The 20,428-nt window shown below is 37.8% G+C and overlaps 1 protein-coding gene across 4 annotated transcripts in view; it reads right to left on the reverse strand.

Moving 5' to 3' along the window:
• Positions 1 to 20,428, reverse strand: part of LRRC28 (leucine rich repeat containing 28) — a 266,213-nt gene that overhangs the window by 207,755 nt on the left and 38,030 nt on the right. For 3 of the 4 annotated variants that reach the window (XM_064267065.1, XM_064267064.1, XM_064267062.1), the window contains exons 4-5: positions 16,740 to 16,777; positions 16,028 to 16,165 (exon numbers count right to left, since the gene is read on the reverse strand). In XM_064267065.1, the coding sequence (XP_064123135.1) occupies positions 16,028 to 16,165; positions 16,740 to 16,777 (176 nt within the window). The remainder of the gene's footprint in view (positions 1 to 16,027; positions 16,166 to 16,739; positions 16,778 to 20,428) is intronic. The other variant, XM_064267063.1, reaches the window with a different exon arrangement.

Genomic DNA, 20,428 nt, shown 5'->3' on the forward strand with positions numbered 1-20,428 from the left:
AGTCTGTTTGACAAACTGTACTGGAACAATGAATATTCGTACATAAGAATACCTCAAGCTTAGCCTCACACCCCATACAATAACTTGAAATGGATCACAGACATAAATGTAAGAGGAAAATTATAAAACCTGAAGAAGAAAACAGGAGAAAATTTTTGTGACCATGGATTTGGCAAATAGTTCTTAGACATGACATCAACAGTACAATCCATAAAAGAAAACTTGATAAACTGGACTTCATCAAAATTTGAAACTTTTGCCCTTCAAAAGATAAGCCAAAGTTGAGAGAAAATATTTGCAAATCGTATCTTGGATAAAGAGCTTGTATCCAGACAACAGCAGAGGACTGAAATTTTTTTTTCTGTAAAGGGCTATTCAGTAAATATTCTAGGCTCTCCAGGCCATATGGTCTCTGTGGCTTCAGAGACTCAACCCAAGTACTCAACTGTACCACTGTGGCACAAAAGTAGCCACACCAAAATGTAAACGAATGAGCATGGCTATGTTCCAATAAAGCTTTATTTACAAAATCAGATTGAGGGTCTGGTTTGGCTCATGGGCCACAGTTTGCCAACCCCTAGTCTCTACATATCCTTTCCCAGTTATCTTATTTTGATTTCTATGAGAGCTACTTCAAAAAAAAGACTTCACGCCTCATTAAAAATAACTGTAGACAGCTGATAGCAATGAAAAAATAATTCTTGTTTATACACATGCTGTGATGGTTAAGATTGTGTGTCAACTTGGCTGGGCCATGATTCTCGGTGTTTTGGCAGTTGTATAATGCTGTGATCACTTCCTGCTGAAATCTGATATGCAAGCACCCCCATGATGGAATCTGCTGAGTGGTACTGGTAGGGGTGGGGCCTGTGGCAGCTCACCACCCCCTCGGCCTTCATCTCTCCACCTTCTGCCGCCTACTTCCTTCCGGCTCACCTTACCAAGGTTGTTGGCTTGTTCTGGATCCAGCAGCTGTCTCTTGTCTGACCTCTGGTTCTTGGGACTTGAGCTTGCAGCTTACCTGTCAACCTCGGGATTTGTCAATCTTCACAGCCTACGAGCAAGAGTCCTGCTGACCGACCCGTCAATCTTGAGTTCGCCAGCCCCTGTGGCTATGTCAATCAGGAAAAACCTTGCAGTCTTGCCTGCCAACCTTGGGGTTCCTCGACCTTCACAGCCTGTGAGCAGGGGCCCTGCTCTCCAACCTGCTGATCTTGGGTTCACCAGCTTCTGCAGCTCTGTAATTGGGAAAGACCTCTAACCCGATCCAAGGACTTGGAACGTTTCAACCTCTACAATCCCATGAGCTGTTTCCTTGATATAAATCTCTCTCTATATATGGTTTTGCTTCTCTGGAGAACCCAGCCTAAGCCATATGCAAATGAATTATGTCCAGTGGAGGGAAGATCCACTGCTGCTGTGAAGAAAACTGGTTTTGCCTCCATTTGAACATTCATTTTAATATTCTTTATCTATAAATGTGTCTTTCTTTGGATTCGTTATAATACCTTACCAGTTTCATTAATTGGTTAAATAAAAGGTTTAACATTTTTTTAAACTATGGTATCTCTAAGAGAGTCTGATCTTACCCTTTTTGTGAAAATTATCCTTTAACACAGGAATATATTTGCATAAATAAATATGTAAATATATAATTACAACTCAGTTTAAAAACGGACAAAATATTTGAACAGTTACTTCACCAAAGAACATACACAAACAGCAAATAAGCACATGAAAAGATGTTTAATGTCATTAGTCATTAGGGAAATGCTAATTAGAACCACAACACAGCCACTAAAATACCTACAATTAAAAAATATATATATATCAAATATTGGCAAGGATGTGGAGAAACTGAAACGCTCATACATTTCTAATGGGAATATAAATGGTTCAACCACTTTGGAAAAAGAGTTTGGAGATTTCTTTCAAAGTTAAACATACACTATCACACAACCCTGCAATACTACTTCTAGGTATTTACTCAAGAGAAAGACAGCATATGCCCACACAAAAACATGTACATGGATGTTCACACCAAGAGTATGCATAATAGCCAAAAGTGAAAACAATCTAAATGTCAACCAACTGGTGAAGAAATAAACAAAATATGGCATATCCATACAATAAAATACTACTCTGCCATTAAAAAAAAAAAACTACTAAAACAAGCAACAACATAATGCAGAAACATTATGCTAAGTGAAATAAGCCAGGCACAAAAAAAACTACATATAACAGGACTCCATTTGTATGACAATTCTGGAAAAGGCAAAACTATAGAGACAGAAAGCATTATCAGTCCTTGGCTGGGGGTAGGAAGAAGGGCTGGCAACAAACAGGCACGAGGGAACTTTTTGAGATGACAGAAGTGTTTCAAAACTCGATTGTGGTAAGGGTTCTCAATTGTGTACACATAATAAAATCCATAAAACTATACACTTAAAATGGTAAGCTTTATGGTATGTAAATTATACCTCAATAAAGCTGTTAAAAAATTAATGAGGAGTAGCCTAAATAATTAATTCACGCCAGAAGCAAAATAACCAGCATTGCCATAGAGTTTAACAGGGTATTATTTGGAAGACATTTATAAGTGATGTGTAGAAAAAATGAGTGATATGTAGAGCACTCTGTAAGTTATAGACAACGCCCTGGGGATGACGAACTCAAGGCTCTCTTTGTTTTTTCCACTTATATATCGTAACTTTGGAGCCCTGGTGGCGCAGTGGTTAAGAATTCGGTTGCTAATCAAAAGGTCAGCAGTCTGGGTCTACCAGCAGCTCCTTGGAAACCCAATGGGGCAGTTCTACTCTGTTTTATAGGGTCACTATGCGTCTGAATCGACTTGACACAATGGTTTTTTTTTTTTTTTAAATATCATGGCTTTACATTTGTTTCTGAATTAGAAGTAGTTAGAAATGTAGAAAGGAAATAAACAGTTGTATAATAATCTAAGCCCTCATACTCCATCAAGTCACGTCTTTTAGCACTGGAAGCAAATGTTCAAGGCTATCATTCTACATCCTTCATAAGATCAAAGCCTCCAGTTAGTATCGATTTAAGAAATGCTGAATCTTAGTGGTAGAAGGAACATCAGATCTCATCAAGTTAAAACCTACCTACCACATCAGAAAATGGGGACACAGAGATCAAGTAACATTAATTTTATGGGCTTTTGCTTTACTGAAAGTTTATAGTTCATGGACTTCTAGGTGTGGGAAACTTAAATAGCTTCATAAAGTTCAAAAGCAATTTCTTGGACATCATAGGTAAACCAAGAACATTCACATAAAATACATACGGCAACAGACATTTCAGAAAAAATTCTTAAGAAGTCCAGACTAGGTAAGATTATTACTATTGATTTATGGAACCTATTTGAATGTACTATATTAAGAACCTCAGAAGAAGAAAACATCAGAAAATTCATTTTTCTCTTTCATTTCAAATTAATAAAAAAAAAAAAAAATTTTTTTATGTACTATATTTAACTTAAACAAACAAACCCATCGCCATCGAGTCAATTTCAACTCATGGTGACCTCACGTGTATCAGAGAACAGCACTTGATAGAGTTTTCAATGGCTAATTTTTCAGAAGTAGATTGCCAGGTGTTTCTTCTGAGGTGCCTCTGGGTAGATTCCAACCACCAATCTTTCAGTTAATAAACCAAACCAAACCCACTGCCCTTGAGTCAATTCTGACTCATAACAAACCTATAAAAAAACCAAACCAAACCCAGTGCCGTTGAGTCGATTTCAACTCATAGTGACCTTATAGGACAGAGTAAAACTGCCCTATAGAGTTTCCAAGAAGCGCCTGGCGGATTTGAACTGCTGACCCTTCGGTTAGCAGCCATAGCACTTAACCACTACACCGCCAGGGTTTCCAGTGGAGTGTAAACTGTTTGCACTGCCAGCAACTTTCAAATTTAAATTATCCCTCACTGAACAGAATATAAATATTTGGTTCTTAAATTACTAATAATTTAGGAATGTAACCTGTGTAAAAGGAGCCCAGGTGCCACAGCGGTTAAAGTGCTTGGCTGCTAACCAAAGGTCAGAGGTTTGAACCCACCAACCACTCCACAGGAGAAACATGTGGCAGTCTAGTTCCATAAAGGTTTACAGGCTTGGAAATCCCATTGGGCAGTTCTATTCTGTCCCATAGGGTCACTATGAGTCAGCATCGACTTGATGGCAATAGGTTTTTTTTTTTTTTTTGGAATTTGTATAAAATATATATTTGATTACGCCACTGGATCATTTCACTTAGAATAGGTGAATCATGGAAAATTTATCTCTGAGTAACTGCAGGCTCTCCTGTGAGTATAAAGACTACAAGACAACAGCATCACCCCATGTCTATACGTGACCATGATTCCTCCTTCACCGGTTATGGGCCTAGCACGAACACAGGAAAGCTGTCTCACATTCTGAAATGAGGAGTATTCGGCCTTCCGGTGATATCAGGTAACAGAAGAATTGCACCACAGAAATCATAATTTCGCTTTGTGATACAAACAACGTGCATAACTGTGCATTTTTTAATGTTTTCCAATGTCCTCTGATTTAGGTTGAAACAGCTCTATCATAGCATGCAAACAGAAAACTGTTTAAGAATTTTTTTTATTACTCAAGCGAAAATTTTAATAAGTAAAATTTTAATCTTATCTCACTGATAAGAAATGTGTACTTTTCTTCATATAAATATACATTTATGTTTTAAAAGTAAGTAAGTGGATAAAGGAAAGGAAAATTGTGAGATCACTTTAAACATCCATGTATCTCTTCCAGCTATCTTTTCTAACACGTTTTCTGGTTATTTCAACATTTTACGATGACTATGAAGTTACAGTGGAAGCTCTCTCGTTTAAAGAAAACGGACTTGTAAACAGGTACGTATATATTTAAACCTGTAAGCACGTGATCTGGCTGCCATAAAACTTGCTATTATTCCTAAAAAACTAACTACTAAGACACTAATGGAAACCCTGCTAACCAAAAAGTCGGCAGTTCGAATACACCAGGTGCTCCTGGGAAACTCTATGTGGCAGTTCTACTCTGCCCTATAGGTTCCCTACGAGTCGGGATCAACTTGACAGCAACGAGTTTGGTTTTTTTTGGTTAAGACACTAATATTGGTACTGTACGTTCACACTCAAGTGATGAATAACAAACCTTTGAAAAGAACAAGAAAACTGTCACCAAAACAGACCTGCCAGAATTTCATTCTCTCCTGGAAATATGTCAGGAGCAGAGATGTCGGCAGATCCAGTTAAGAAGTAGGGGAACAACCAACCAACCAGTGGTATTTGTTACAAGCATTTAAGTACATTCATTTTTTTTTTTTAACCTTTCATCACTTCCATAGTCAGCTTTAACTTCAAGTTTTCCAACACCTTATAAATCAGTAAACGGAGAAAACTAAAGCAAGTTGCTTAAAAACATCACAGTATCTTATTAAAATTTAGACTTTACTTAATTAAATTAGTATTGATTTTTTAAAAAGGACTAGTAAAAAATATTAAAGACCTGCGATGCCATGTGTGTGTGTCTTGGTAACAAACCATAACAAACTAAATTTTGTTTAATTGCATCTTATTACATCAACCCTTGGTAAATCATAAAAGCTTTTCATTCACCCAACAATCACCCTTAACTTTAAAATTACTTTCAAAACAATCTGATTTAAATTAACACCTTTAACAAGATAAAACATAATTTATAGGCGTATTAAGCAGCAAGCGTGTTCAAATGACATAAAATGTTTTATACATTAAAGACATTAATATAAAAATATGTATTTTGGCAGGTATTAATACAAAAATACATGTTAATTTTTCTTCACAATAACATAGTTCGACACAAACCCATAATTCTCTGAACACATCACAAAACACCAGCATACAGAAATCAATGTAGAAAAACCAACTAAACCTATAAAATAACCATGAAAACATCATCTTTGTTTGTATGTCTATTTAAAATTCGCTTTTTCCAAAGCTTGGTAAATAAAGGCAATATATCGAATCACACAATATAAAAAAATACGTGTAATACTTGAAAGTGCACTAGTAAAAATGAACTATGAACCAACATTTTGCCAAGACAGCAAAGATATGATAAAAATTACTCCAAACCACCTCTAAAAAACTGCAAGTTGATTTAGATGCAAAACTTAACAAATCTCTGAATTCCCATTAATAGGCAGTGTCCAAGAGAAACACATTTTATAAATTATCAGGAAAGTTCACTTCAAAAGATTAAGAACACTTCTATATTCATCAATTTTTTAAAATTTAATGCCCCTAACTCCTGGTATGGAAACCCTGGTGGTATAGTGGTTAAGAGCTACAGCTGCTAACGAAAAAGGTCGGCAGTTCAAATCCACCAGGCGCTCCTTGGAAACTCTATGGGGCAGTTCTGCTCTGTCCTGTAGGATTGCTATGAGTCGGAATCCACTCGACAGCAACAGGTTTGGCTTTTGGTTTAACTGGTATGAATAAATAAATGGGGATGAACCCAGCACAGGCTTTTAACACAAGCAATTTTTTTAATCATAGTAGCTGTGTTTTAGCAATTTAAATGAAGGTTTTTAATCAGGCAAGTAGTTTGTCAAATCTGTATTTTAGAAAGACAGTCTGGAAGAGTGTGGATGGCAGACTATAAGAAAGATACATTTCAGAGATATAATAATGGAAACTACCAAAGCCCAATCGTTGGGTCCTGCACACCACTTCCCCACCAGCTCAGTCCCTCCCACCAAGGGTGTCTTCACCTGACCTCATCAGCGCTGGCTGGTGTCATCTCCCCAAACAGCACCAAGCTTGAAATAAATTAAACTGTACACAGAAAGGGAGCAAAAGTAGCACTGAGCGGGAAGTGAATTTGCAACTAGTTCACCTTCAGGTTTCCTGTTGGATCTCTGGTGGTAAGATGTTGGCTGCTTTGAAATCTTTTCACACAAGAATGGTCTATGGAAGTTGCTCAACGAGCTGAGCCCAGGAGCATGACTGATGGTAGAGGCTTTCCAACTTTTCTGCTTTTGCCTTTTTTTTAAAAACGTATCATCACAATAAACTTTTGCTTTGCAGACATTTGCCAAGGTTTCCACCTCTTCCCCTCAGATCTTTCCAAAAAAGGAGTATTTTTTTCTGAATTTATTTGACACTGAGAATACATGGTTGACAACAAAATTTTTTCTTTTAGAAAAATTTTCAGTTCCATTTTTATTCAAAGGTTTTTGCCCAATTTTCAAAACTTAGCTTGTAAATAAAGCTTAAAAGTTTTAGGTCCATTTAGAGCCAGTACGTAACAGAATCTTATAGCAAAAATATTTTTCAGAGAAATCCGTATTTTATTGAATGTGTTTATTAAAAAAAAAAAAAAAAAAAAAAAAAAAACAGTTGTCTGAGAGCCGACTCCAACTCATGGCGACCCCGTGCTTGCAGAGTAGAACTGTGCTCCACACAGGGTCTTCAGGGTCATTATCTTTGAGAACCAGACCACCAGGCCTTTCTTCCGGGGCATCTCTGGGTGAGTTAAAATAGTCAACTTTTTGGTTAGAAGTTGGGCACTTAAACATCTGCACCACCCAGGGAGTGATTTAGTATACCAAAGTTAATTCTGCATACAGATCTAAATTTTAAAAATTTACATATTATGGATTTTTAATGACAAACTAATAAAGTAACTCTAGGTCTACAAAGGACATTGAAAAATTGGGCTCTGAACGTGAGTTTTGGACTCTGGTAGAAAATTTATTAATTTATTCAGTGGTCATCCAGCAAGCTGAGGATCAAGTAAGATGGTTAGATCTTGTCCCTCCAAACTGGGTTTCTTAGCTATTTGGCCGTGTACGGGGATGATGACTAACAATACTAACATGCCCAGTACATCCTTCTTTCCTCTCTGTCTAGTCCCTTCTTTTGTAAGTATCCAATTTAAAATATTAAACCACAGAATACTGTAACCTCCTTTGAAGTCTGGGTCCATATTTTGTTCACTTTTGTGTTCCTGCTTCCTCTAGTACATCATGTGGTACTTTGAACAAACAGATATTTGTTAAGTAGATGAAATGAAAAGCCCCCGAGGTTATGCAGATAGCCCACAAAATAGAGAAAGTCTGTTTACATTATATTGCTGACCATGTGTTTAGCCTGGTGACACCATGGAGGCGCTCTAGCAGAGATTTTTTTTTTTTAAGCGATAAAAGTGCAGCTATATTACCAACACTGCTGTGCAATCAGTGAAAAGCTGAGTCTCCCTAGGAGGGTAAGTTGCTCAGAATTACTACAGCATCCCCCTACGGAGGGTGATGTGGGGTGAACTGCCCTGTTATTTGGGGAGGGGGGTACAATAAGACCTTTTGTGTTCTGAGGATTCCTAAAGAGGGCTGCTCTACCCCCTTTGATTTGATCACTGGGGAGGCAGGCATAACGGAAGAGACAACTGGCAATGAAACTAGGGCTGACCCAGTGTTTCTGGGGCCACCTCTCATTCCTAGAAACTGTAACCTGGGATTTCAAGCGTGGAGCACCCGTGACCAAGAGTGGGCTCAGCCTCCCTGAAGAATCACTGCAGCCTTCACCATTACGCATCAGACTATGCCAACAAGTGTCAAAAACGAGGTAATACACAACGGCAGAAGCCCAGAGACTCCAGTTCCCTCTGTGTCTTCTGCTCCTTCCCACCTCCACCTTGGACCAAAATGTGCAGAGATTTCAGAACAGTGTAGGTGGCAAGTAGGACAGACCTAAGAAGAGATGCTCAATTTCATTCTAACAAAGCAATGCAGGAGATATAAAGATTTTAAAACCAAACCTGTTGCTGTCGAGTCAATTCAGACTCATAGCGACCCTATAGGACAGGGTAGAACTGCCCCATAGAGTTTCCAAGGAGCACCTGGTGAATTCGAAATGCTGACCTTTTGGTTAGCAGCCACAGTGCTTAACCACTACGCCACCAGGGTTACCTAAAAATTTCAAGGGGGTAAAAAAAGAAAACTTGGCCATGTTTGAATCACCAGTTTTAGGAGCAATTCATACTAGTTATACGTAGCACATATTTCTGTTTTTGTGCATACTTTTAGCCATTAAAGTATAACAGAGACTGCTTTAATGTTTTTAATTTGGGCTAAAAATCCTTCCTTCTTGGTACATAAAACAACTTTTCAAGAATAAAGCATTAAAAAAAAAAAAGGAGGCTGATTTATATGTCAGATCCAAGTATCATCTTTTCTTAATTCCTGGTTACTTTTTTTTAGTTACTTGTTAGCGCAACTGTGGTAAAACCATTTCCTTTATGGGGCCTTTTGCCTTGGTTCTTTGCAAAAACAGCTTCAGAGACATGTTTTTCCTAAGCCCTGAGGAGTTACCTTTGCCCCGGTTTTCTACCCCAAAGGTTTTGCTACATTTCCTAGGTAAGCAGTAAACACTTGGTTTTATGCTTTTTGTCCGGTCCTGGGCTGCCGCCCGCCCTGTGATTGGTATCCACCTTGTAGGGATGGGTCAACATACTATGCAAATGAATTTGCTATAGATTATGTAAATGAAGTTACTATAGCCTCCTATGCAAAGGAAGCGTCTGTGGCCCACCAAGAGGGGATTGGTCATGCCTTGAAATTGACAAGGAGCTGTGTATATACGCAACCAATCCCACAGAGGTTTTTCAGATAGAAAGAAACAGGAAGAGAAGCAGCAGGAAGAAGCAGAAGGAAGAAAGAAGAGAGAAGAAGCAGAAAGATAGAGAAGTCAAGGAACCTACTAAATGAGCTGTAACACTGGTCAAGAGCTATAACACTGAAGACAGCAACAGGCCGGGATGGGGCCCTGTGGCAGAGTTGGTGGTGACAGACAGTAGGGCCAACAGGAGCCTGTCCTGAGGGGGCCAAGAGGAGGCCTATCTTCAGGGGGCTGAGAGGAGGCCTGCACGGCCCAGAGGAGCTGAGTGAGCTGTCCTACGATGAAGAAGGGAGACTTTGCCTACATGCTTCCTGATCCTGATCCCAAGTTGTACCATCGCTTCCTTAATAAACCACTTAACTCTAAGTAAGTTCTGTGAGTTCTGTGTGGTCGCTGCAGCAGATTACTGAACCCAGATGAGAAGTAGAGAGTGCCGTGGAGGGAACAGCTCCCATGTGTCAGAACTGGTTAAAAAAACGTCTGACCTCCACCTCATGAGAGTCAGCTTCGGGCTGATCCTGGTCATTTTCCCTGGTGAAGTCAGACAGGTTCTGACGGCACCACCACCACTACTATTACCACCCTTTTACAGCAACCTTGCCGCACAGGAGTCCACAGAGAGTTTACAGCAAATCACAACAGAATCAGGCTTCTCTTGATTATCAAGAATTAGCTGGTTTTTCTGACTCCTCCAATATAATATCCATCGGTCTTCATGGTCTTTACCAAGGGTGAAGCACAAAGTGTTTGGCAAATAGCTCTGTGATGATGGAAAACTTTTCCCAATAATCCTTTATTTGTAGGTGGATAGTATTTCTATTCATAATAAATCACATAATTTTACTTACTCAAATTAGAAAAAAGCCTTTGAACAAAAATTGGTTTAAATTTGTTCCGTATCAAATAATGTTATAGTTTTGATACTGAAGGAAAGAGAAGAAAAATATATAAATGTTTAAGTGCTGCATAATTTTAAAAAATAAAAGAGAATGCAGGTAAGTGATCAGATGAGAAATCAATCATCTAACAGGAATTCCACTTGCAGACATGACAGGGTAACTGAGGGCAGGCTTACCTCCCACCAAAATATGACATTAAAACCAGACAAATATATGAAGCAATTGTTTTCAAGCAATGTACAGGAAACATAGATCTCTGGAAGCTGAAGGGGGGTTTAATAAACAGCATTATTGGAGCGAAAAATAAGTTAATGACCTAGAAGACAGATCAATACATATCAATCAATCTGAAGATCCAGAGAAAAAAAATATTTAAACAACAAAGAGAACAAAGCCTCAGTAACCCAAGGAACAGTATCAAGTGATCTAACTTCTGTGTAAGTGAAGTTGCGAAGGATAAAATGTAGGCAGAAAAATATTTGAAGAACTAATGATAGAAAACTTCCCAATTTGGGAATCTAGAAAATCCCAAAGCTAAATATAAAAAATCCTATATTGTGGCACAACATAGACAAATTGCCAGAGATAAAGAGAAAAAAACTAATGCACTGAATTACCAAAACCCACCCACTGCCATCAAGTCAATTCCACTCACAGCAACCCTACAGGACAGGGTAGAACTGCCCCCCCCCCCAGAGTTTCCGAGGAGTGCCTGATGGATTTGAACTGCTGATCTTCTGGTTAGCAGCTGTCGCACTTCATCACTACACCACCAGGGTTTCCAAATGCACTGAATTAATGGCATATAAAAAAAATACGTACAGAGTAACAGAAACCCTGGTGGCGTAGTGGTTAAGTGCTACGGCTACCAAACAAAGGGTTGGCAGTTCGAATCCGCCAGGTGCTCCTTGGAAACTCTGTGGGGCAGTTCTACTCTGTCCTATAGGGTCGCTATGAGTCGGAATCGACTCAAAAGCACTGGGTTTCTGGGTACAGAGTAACAACGATAAAAATTACAACTGACTTCTCATCAGAAACAATATGCAGTCAGAAGACAACAGAAGGATATCTTTCAGGTGCCAAAAGAAAAAAAAATTGTCAACTCAGAATTCTGTAGCCAGAGAAAATATTCTCCAAAACTGAACGTGAACTGTAGTTTCACATGAACAAAAATGGGGACAGTCATTGCTAAAGAACTGTACTACAAGAAATACTAAAGGCAGTTCGTCAGACTGAAGGGAAGTTATGGCTGTTGTTAGTTGCCACAGAGTCAGTTCCGACTCATGGGAAACCCACATGGGCAGAGCAGAACTGCTCCACGGGATTCTAAGGCCGTAACCTTCGGAGGCAGATCGCCAGGCCCGTCTTCCAAGGGAACCACCAACCTTTGGGATAGTAGTTGAGCACTTAACCATCTGAATCACCCAGGGACTGAAGAGAAATGATACCAGATAAAAAAAAATACATGAAGAACACAGGAAATGGTAAATATATGATAAATACAAAGACAATCTTTTTTTTTATTCTCTTAATTTCTTTTAATGACAAATGACTGTTTTGCAAACATAATAACATCATATTGTGGAGTTCACAGTGTATATAGAAATAACATACACGGTGGAACAGCACAAAGGAAGCAGGGTAAACACTATTTGCCTTTACATTTTCCACAGAGTGGTACAATATTCTAAGCAGACTGCAGTAAGTCGAGGGTTCATACTGTCAACCCTAGAGAGAAGTCAACAGGAAATAAAACGGGCACTAAAATACACTAAAGTAATCTACGGACTGAAGGGAGGTACAGAGGAACCTCCCTTCCTGGTAGTGGGGCGGGGGGGGGGGTAGGGAAGGGAGGATTTAATTACAGTTCAAAAACAGAAAGTCACAAGCAACACCTCTCTCACCCTAACAACTTAAGACAAGCTGGATAAGCTACATAATCAGAGTCTTTAAAACCCACCAGAGACACAGGACACAAAGAAAACTAAATGAACTCCAAAAAGTGACAAGCCCATTTTAAAAGAGAAGAGCTCTCCAGCTGCTAACATTCTTGACCAAAACAAAGGGAGGACAAAGAATCTACCACAGACAAGGGTTCAGGAGAAACCAGGTTAACTATTAAGGGCTATGTGCGGACTAAACCGCCTCCTCCCAACTCCTTCTCACTGATCTTCATAGGGGCAGGAACGCTGAGGTAATCTCCCCAGTCTACTCCAGGCTTTCAGCTAAGGAAGTCTGGGGGAAGCGGGGGTGGGAAGTACCAGGAAGGGGGAGAACAGGAATGTCCAGAGAAATCTCTCAGAGGTAATACACACCTTCACGGAATACAGGGAAGCCACAGTCACCCCTCCACAGACTAACACTGGGGCAGCACGGCTGCAAAGCAGGAAGACACCTTCCACAGATGAAAAAGAAGAACTGGAATAGCTTCTAAGTACCTGAGAAGATGCTCAACACCACCAGGCAAGAGGGAAGTGCAAATTAAATTAAAACAAGGCAATGCCATTTCACACATATTACCCGTTGAGGATGGCTTAAAAATATATATACACCAAACGTTGGCAAGGATGTGGAGTAATTGAAACTCTCATATATTGCTAAGAGAAGTGTAAAATGGTACAATTGTTCCGAAAACTGTTGGGCAATTTCTAAAAAAGTTAAATATACACCTACCCTAGGAACCAGCACTCAGGAGTGGTCCTGAGTATTTGCTTACGGGAAATGAAAACATGTGTCCCCTTGTACAAGAATGTTTACATTAGCTTTATTCATAACACCCCCAAGCTAGAAAAAACCCACATGCCCATCAAGAGGACAAGAGTTACACCTATTATAAATTAATACAATGGAATACTACTCTGTACTTAAAAAAAAGAACAAATTACTGACATATGCAACAGCATGGATACATCTCAAAAACATTATTTTGTAGCAAGAAGCCAGACACAGAGTACATACTATATGGTTCTATTTATATTAAGTTCAACAACAGATCAAATTAATCTACGGTGATAGAAATCAAAAGTGTTTGCCTACGGCAAGTAGATTAAAGAGGCAAGAAAGAACTCTCTGGAGTGATGGAAAGGCTCTATGTCACGTAAGAAGTCTGCACACACTATAACGGACTATGTAGAAGGGGCGATCAATCAGACAGCAATGGGTGTCTACTATCATCAAACAGGGACAAGGTAGTCCCTTACATTTTGTTTTTTAAACTACAATTAAAACACCTTTCCACAGTATGTCCACAAACATGGTCAAACATTTGGGGGTGGGGGGGGAAGCGGGGAGGGGATGTACCTAGTTCCTTAACCATTCAAGTTATAACATTTAAAATTACTACATAAAGAAAATCAAATAATTAGTAAGGCCTAGTCCACCACTACTCATGGTAGCCTAGAGAAAAAACAACTACAGATGGCTCCTTCAGAAGTTCTCATTCAAAATACACAGCTATTACTACGTATAATTTTACTCAAAACAAGTAAACCCAAATGCAGACAATAGAAATAACGCTGGGAAAACAAAATCAGAGGTAAATGTCTCAAGTCTCTTTGTGCAACAAGGTGAGATATAAATAAATAATTACGAAAGCAGTCAGGAAACATATAACCTTTTGCGGTTACTAGGAGGCAGGCAAGGGTGCTGGGGGTACATCCTTAACCTCTGAGACTGTACAATGGGAGGAAATGACCACATTCTAAGGCCACAAAATGTTTTCATATTACAGGAAGAGGCAGAATAATAGAACACACAGAAGCACAGTTTAACGGAGAATGATTAACAGAGTTCCTTACACATTCTCTAAAAGTATATAAAGAGGGATTTACAAAGACAGTGTTACATCCATGCATGCTGATTCCACAACACACCTTGTATACGTTTCATATATGAAAACATAAAAGACAGTCTAATTTCCTGAGTATGTGAACATATAAATCTGATGAAAATTAGAATAAGGAATCACTGGTAGACCCAGATTACATGGAATAAACCCTAAAGGTAAGATCATATTCCTACGTTGCCTTAAAAACGTTTCTATCGACCATAGCTGGAAAATAAATAACATACTCATTATATGAGGTTAAAAGTTATGTTTTGAGCAGAGTCACTGCTGTCACTTTTATAAGCACTTCTGGACCTACATATAAATGCAGGTACGGAAAGTCTCATAATTAATCAGTTTCTATGTTTCTACTAAAACATTCAGAAACTTCTGTACTTGAAAAAAACTCTTAGAGAAAATACTTGTTTAAATCACAAAGCAACAAAGATTTTTTTCATTCATGGATTTAACATGAATAGTTTTTAATATTCTTGTATGACTGAAGTTCCATGACATGTCACAATTTGTAATGCTAAGTCACAAACTTCACTTGGACACACCGAAAGACTGGTTGGTATTCAAGGGAGTCACTAAGTAGAAATAATCCCAGCCAATTGCCCTGTGTCTGTATCTTTCTCTACTCAGCCTGGAATACACAGTAACTTTCATGTAATACCTGAAGCTCTTCTTTTTTAATCATATTTCACCTTTCTTATGTGACAAATGATGCATGACAGAGGAATTTGCAAACGTGTGGATTCACGAGGAAGGACTCTGGATGCCCCTCACATGAAAGTCAGAAGGTTTAAGGTGTGGCTCAAGAGAATGCAGGATTTTAGTGCTATCCATTAAAAAAAAAAAAAAAAATTGCTGTCAAGTCACTTCTGACTCATGTATGTCAGAGTAGAACTATGCTCCATAAGGTTTTCGGTGGCTCATTTTTCAGAAGTAGATCGCCAGGGCCTTTCTTCTGAAGTGCCTCTGGGCAGACTCAAACCTCCAATCTTTCGGTTAGCAGCTGGGTGTGTTAACCTTGCCACCACCCAGGGACTCCCAGTACTGTCCATATGTACATCACAATCTACTGGGTGTTCAGTAGACAGAACTGACGGTTAATTCCAGGACTCAAATTTAACTTCTGCTGCTAAATTCTATGAAAGTTAATGTATACCAATGGCCCTACCAGATGAAAGTTAATGTATACCAATGGCCCTACCAGCGTATGAGAGAAAACACTGTATGTATCTGCCTTTTGGATACTAAAATAATTGCCTTCTGCAAAGTTCACTTAAATCCTCTTGAGTAATATTGATACGTGAACTGACTTTTTGTCCAAACATTTGCCAGGGCAGTGATTCTAAGGAGACACGGATGCCAGCGTAAAACTAGTAACTGCAGCTTCAAAACATAAACGCTGCTTTCTATGTTTGCAGCTGAGGAAAGACTCTTGGTCACATTTTACCCACATTGCTTATTTCATCTTCAGACAAATAGACTATCAAATACTTACAAACGTACCCACAGTCCACTGCCTGGACACTCAGTGGGAAACACGAATAAAAACAGATTTGAAATAAACAGGGGACCACTGTGTGCTATAAACTATGATTACCTGGAGGTAGGAATTGTAGTTGGTTATTAGCTAATCGAAGATGACGTAAAGCTCTCAGACGACCAATCTCTGGGCAAACAATTTCTAAGGCATTGTCACTAAGATCCAGACACTGGAGTTTTACAAGGGACCCAATGGCTTCAAAAAGACAAAAACAAACAGCGAAAACAACATGAATTTGACCCAAGTGTTAAGCCAAATACTTAATGTAACTATTCTAAGCTAAAATATTTTTATAATTAACATCCTTATCTCCACTGCTTACAAGATAGTAAAAACACTGATTGAACTCAATTTTATTGAAGTGACAATACTTCTGTCTCAGGATGAAATATAATAAACTTTAAATAATACAAAAAATCACCTGAATAAATAATTCACAGAACAATACAAAAGGTCATTTTTACCTAACTACAATTTAAATTGATTTTATATTTAGAATGGTCCATCTTATTATTTACCTAACAACAATTTACCTAATAATAATTTACCTCCCAACCATTATAACCATTTTACTTATTTATTTAAGCATAATCCTTAATTGGACTTATTCAATTAAGATAAAACAGCTTTGAAGCTAATACAAAGATGTTTTATAATTAAAATTCCCTATTACAAAAACCAAAACAGCTTGAAAGAGACCATCTGTTGTACTTATTAAGCAAAGGTGAAATGTTAGTGTCTCCTAACTGAAAATTGGAAGGTCACCTACCTTCTGGAACAACAACTATGTTGTTTGAATGAAGGTACCTGGGGAAAAAGAAAAGAAAAACAGCTATTAGCCTTCAGTACTTTTGCTAGATAACCAGTTTGTAAAGGCTCAGTTAGAAATTCATCAAACACAAAGGAATCAAAACTTTATTTTACACCCTGCTTCAAAGCACCCATATAAAACACAGTCATTACAACTAACTTATCATACTTTGAGAATAATATTTTATGCCAAAATTGCAAATATTAAATCTACTCTGTGTTGGCTATTTTAAAATAAAAACATGCCCAACAGATAAATTATGAGGTATTTTTTTTTAACCTCATAAAACAAATTACTAGTTTTTTTTGTTGTTGTTCATTTTAAATTATTCAAGTTTTCAGACATATACCTTTTGTGTAAAGGGAAATGAACCATTGAATAAAGGGAGATGCAATCTTTAATTTCTAAAGGAAAACTTGACAAAATAGTCAGATTAAAGATATTTCCAGCCAGCATGCTTACGAGAACCAAGAATGGGAGATTAAATATTCATCATTTACAATATCTATAGAAATACTCAACTGCCAAGGCACAGAATTTACTCTACAGCAAAAGAAATCTGGTAAACAAGAAATCCAACTCTAAAAGAAAAGTTTACAGGGGCTGGTAAGTCCAGGAAAGCCTAAGTAAAAACACCTTTCCCAATGAAGTGTCTTTAGCACACCCTGGTGGGGACTTGATGCAATTGTTAGTAATGGACTATTCAGAGTGAATCAATAAAGCGACTACTGGGAGATCAAAAAAACTAAGAAAATAAATTTAAATCACTAACTTTAAAACAAGAGAATTAGATTTTGGTAAACTTTATTTTCAAATCTATAGTTTTATTTACTGGACCTCAATGTTCACAAAGTATTTTTAAATATGGTTTTGAAATGTTCTTCTGTATTTTTCAAGTCTACTATCAAATGCTATGATGTCATTGAACATAGATTCAAAAAGGAAGAATTAATTTTACAAGGACTATTCATTGTTCAATTAAGTCAATTCTGTAGCAGGTATTAACCTGCTGGATCTAACACAATTTAACCAAGTACACTGTTCTATATAAATTTTATTCCTTGCTTTGTTTACATGAAATGATGCCACATTTTAAACCAACACTCTTTAAACATTAATCTTAGGAATGAATACCTATTAGGTGACCCTAAAAATTCTTCGTGACACACATACACACATACCACGTATTTGTTATACAAAAGCCAGTGTTTAGATAGCAAAATAAAGACATTGCTGGTTGAAAATAATTTCTTCAACAAAATATTTGCCTATTCTCCAAATCAAATTTTTTATAGGTTATACTAAAAAAGGACGTAAAAATGTCCACATCAAAATATGAACTGAAGTACCCACTATTACGCTGAAATAAAAAATTTAACACATTAAATGATATAATAATGAAGATACAGTATGAAGAACTATGGAGTGCTCCCAATCCTGACTTGACATTAGAATCACCCAGGGGCCTTCGAAGTACTGGGGCCCAAGAACATCCCACACCAACTAAGCCATCTTTTCTCGGGGAGGAGGGTGTATCAGCTCCTCGGTATTTTTTTTTTTTTAACTCTCCAAGTTATTCTGATGTTCAACCAACTGAGACTCATGACTGGTTTAGTGGATCAGAGAACAAGCTCTGGAGCCAGACTGCCTGCATGTCGACAGCCATGCAACCACACGACAATAACTTCTCAGTTTCTTCATCTGTAAATGCAGGTAATAGTAGTTCCAACAACACAGGGATGTCGGATTGTAAGGATTAAATGAATGAATAAATGCAAAGTACTTAGAACAGTGCTTGGCACATAGCAAGAGTTCAATAAACACTGCTGTTGTTTTTATATTATTACCACTATGAGCGTGAGTCATTTGTAGTCGCAGGCTTAGTGCTTTAAATTGTAAGTCACTTCTCTTTACTTAATCCTTGTATTTTGGAATAGTTGACACATATTTCAGCGGTACCAGCTGTCTTCATACTCCTCTACTCAAATAACACAGAAACTCTCAGTCACTGCTGGTGGGAATGCAAAATGGGACAGTCACTTCGGAAGACGATTTGGCAGTTTTTTAATAGTTAAACACAGACTTATCATGCAACCCAGCAATCACAATTCTAAATATTTATCCAAATGATTTGAAAAGTTAGGTCCACACACACACAAAAACCTATTAACAAATGTATACTGTAACTTCATTTGTAATTGCTAAAGGACAGAGGCAACCAAGATGTCCTTCAACAGTGAAATCCAGGGAAAAAAAAATATTACAGCTCATAAACAAGTTCAGCAACGTTGCAGGACACCATATCAATTTAGAAAAAGTAGATGTATTTCTATACATTAGTAATGAACAATCCAACAGTGAAATTAAGAAAACAATTCCATTTACAACAGCATCAAAAAGAATCAAATACTTAGGCACTAATTTAACAAAACAAGAGCAAAATCTGTGTAGTGAAAACTTCAAAACATTACTGAAAGAAATTAAAGGAGACCTAACTAAATGGAAAAACATCCCATGTTCATGGACTGAAAGAGGTAATAACTGCTGAGATGGCAATACTCAGTGAATTGATGTACAGATTCAACACAATCGCTATCAAAATTCCAGCTGCCTTTTTTACATAAATTAACAAGCTGATCCTAAAATTCACATGGAATGTTGAAATTTTGAAAAAAGAACGCAGTTGGAGGATTCACACTTAACGAATTTCAAAGTTTACCCGGAGCTACAGGAATCAAGATTATGTGGTAATGGCATAAAAACAGACATACAGAGCACCAGAATAGAATTGAGAATCCAAAAATAAACCCATGTGTCTATGGCTGACCGATTTTTGATAAAAGTACAAAATCATTTCAAAGGAAAAATAGTCTTCTCAACGAATGGTGCTGGGACTAGATATCTACATGCAAAAAAATGAATTTAGAGTCTTAAATCACACCACATGTAAAAAATTAGCTCAAGATGGATGAAGGACCTAAATGTAAGAGCCAAAACTACAAAACTCTTAGAAGTATGGGTAAATCTTTTTGACAGTAGATTAGGGAATCATTTCTTAAATATGACACCAAAAGCATAAGCAACAAAAGAAAATGTCCAATTTAGGCTTCAACAAAATTAAAAACTTCTGTGCTTAAAAGGTCACTATCAAGAAAGTAAAGAGACAACTCACAGAAAGAGAGATCATATTTGCAAATCATATGTCTGATAAGCGTCTAGCATCCAGAATATATAAAGAACTCTTAAAATTAAACAATGTGATGACAAATAACCCAATTTAAAAAATGGACAAATGATTTGATCAAACATTTCTCCAAAGAAAACAGGCCAAGTGACAGTCTAGCCGCTTCCTGGAAACTATGGGGCTGCTCTACTCTGTCCTAGAGGGTCGCTATGAGTTGGAATCGACTCAACGGCAACTGGTTTTTTGTTTTTTAACATGAAGTCAAGGAGCCTTGGTGGCACAGAGATTAAAGTGCTCAGCTGCCAAATAAAAGGTAGGTGGTTCGAACCCACCAGCCACTCTACAGGAGAAAGATGTGACAGTTTGCTTCTGTAAAGATTTACAGCCCTGGAAAACCTATGGGGCAGTTCTACTCTGTCCTATAGGGTCGCTAGGAGTCTAAACTGACTCAGTGGCAATGGGT

Source organism: Loxodonta africana, chromosome 13, assembly GCF_030014295.1.
Source record: "Loxodonta africana isolate mLoxAfr1 chromosome 13, mLoxAfr1.hap2, whole genome shotgun sequence".
Classification (NCBI taxonomy): Eukaryota; Metazoa; Chordata; class Mammalia; order Proboscidea; family Elephantidae; genus Loxodonta; species Loxodonta africana.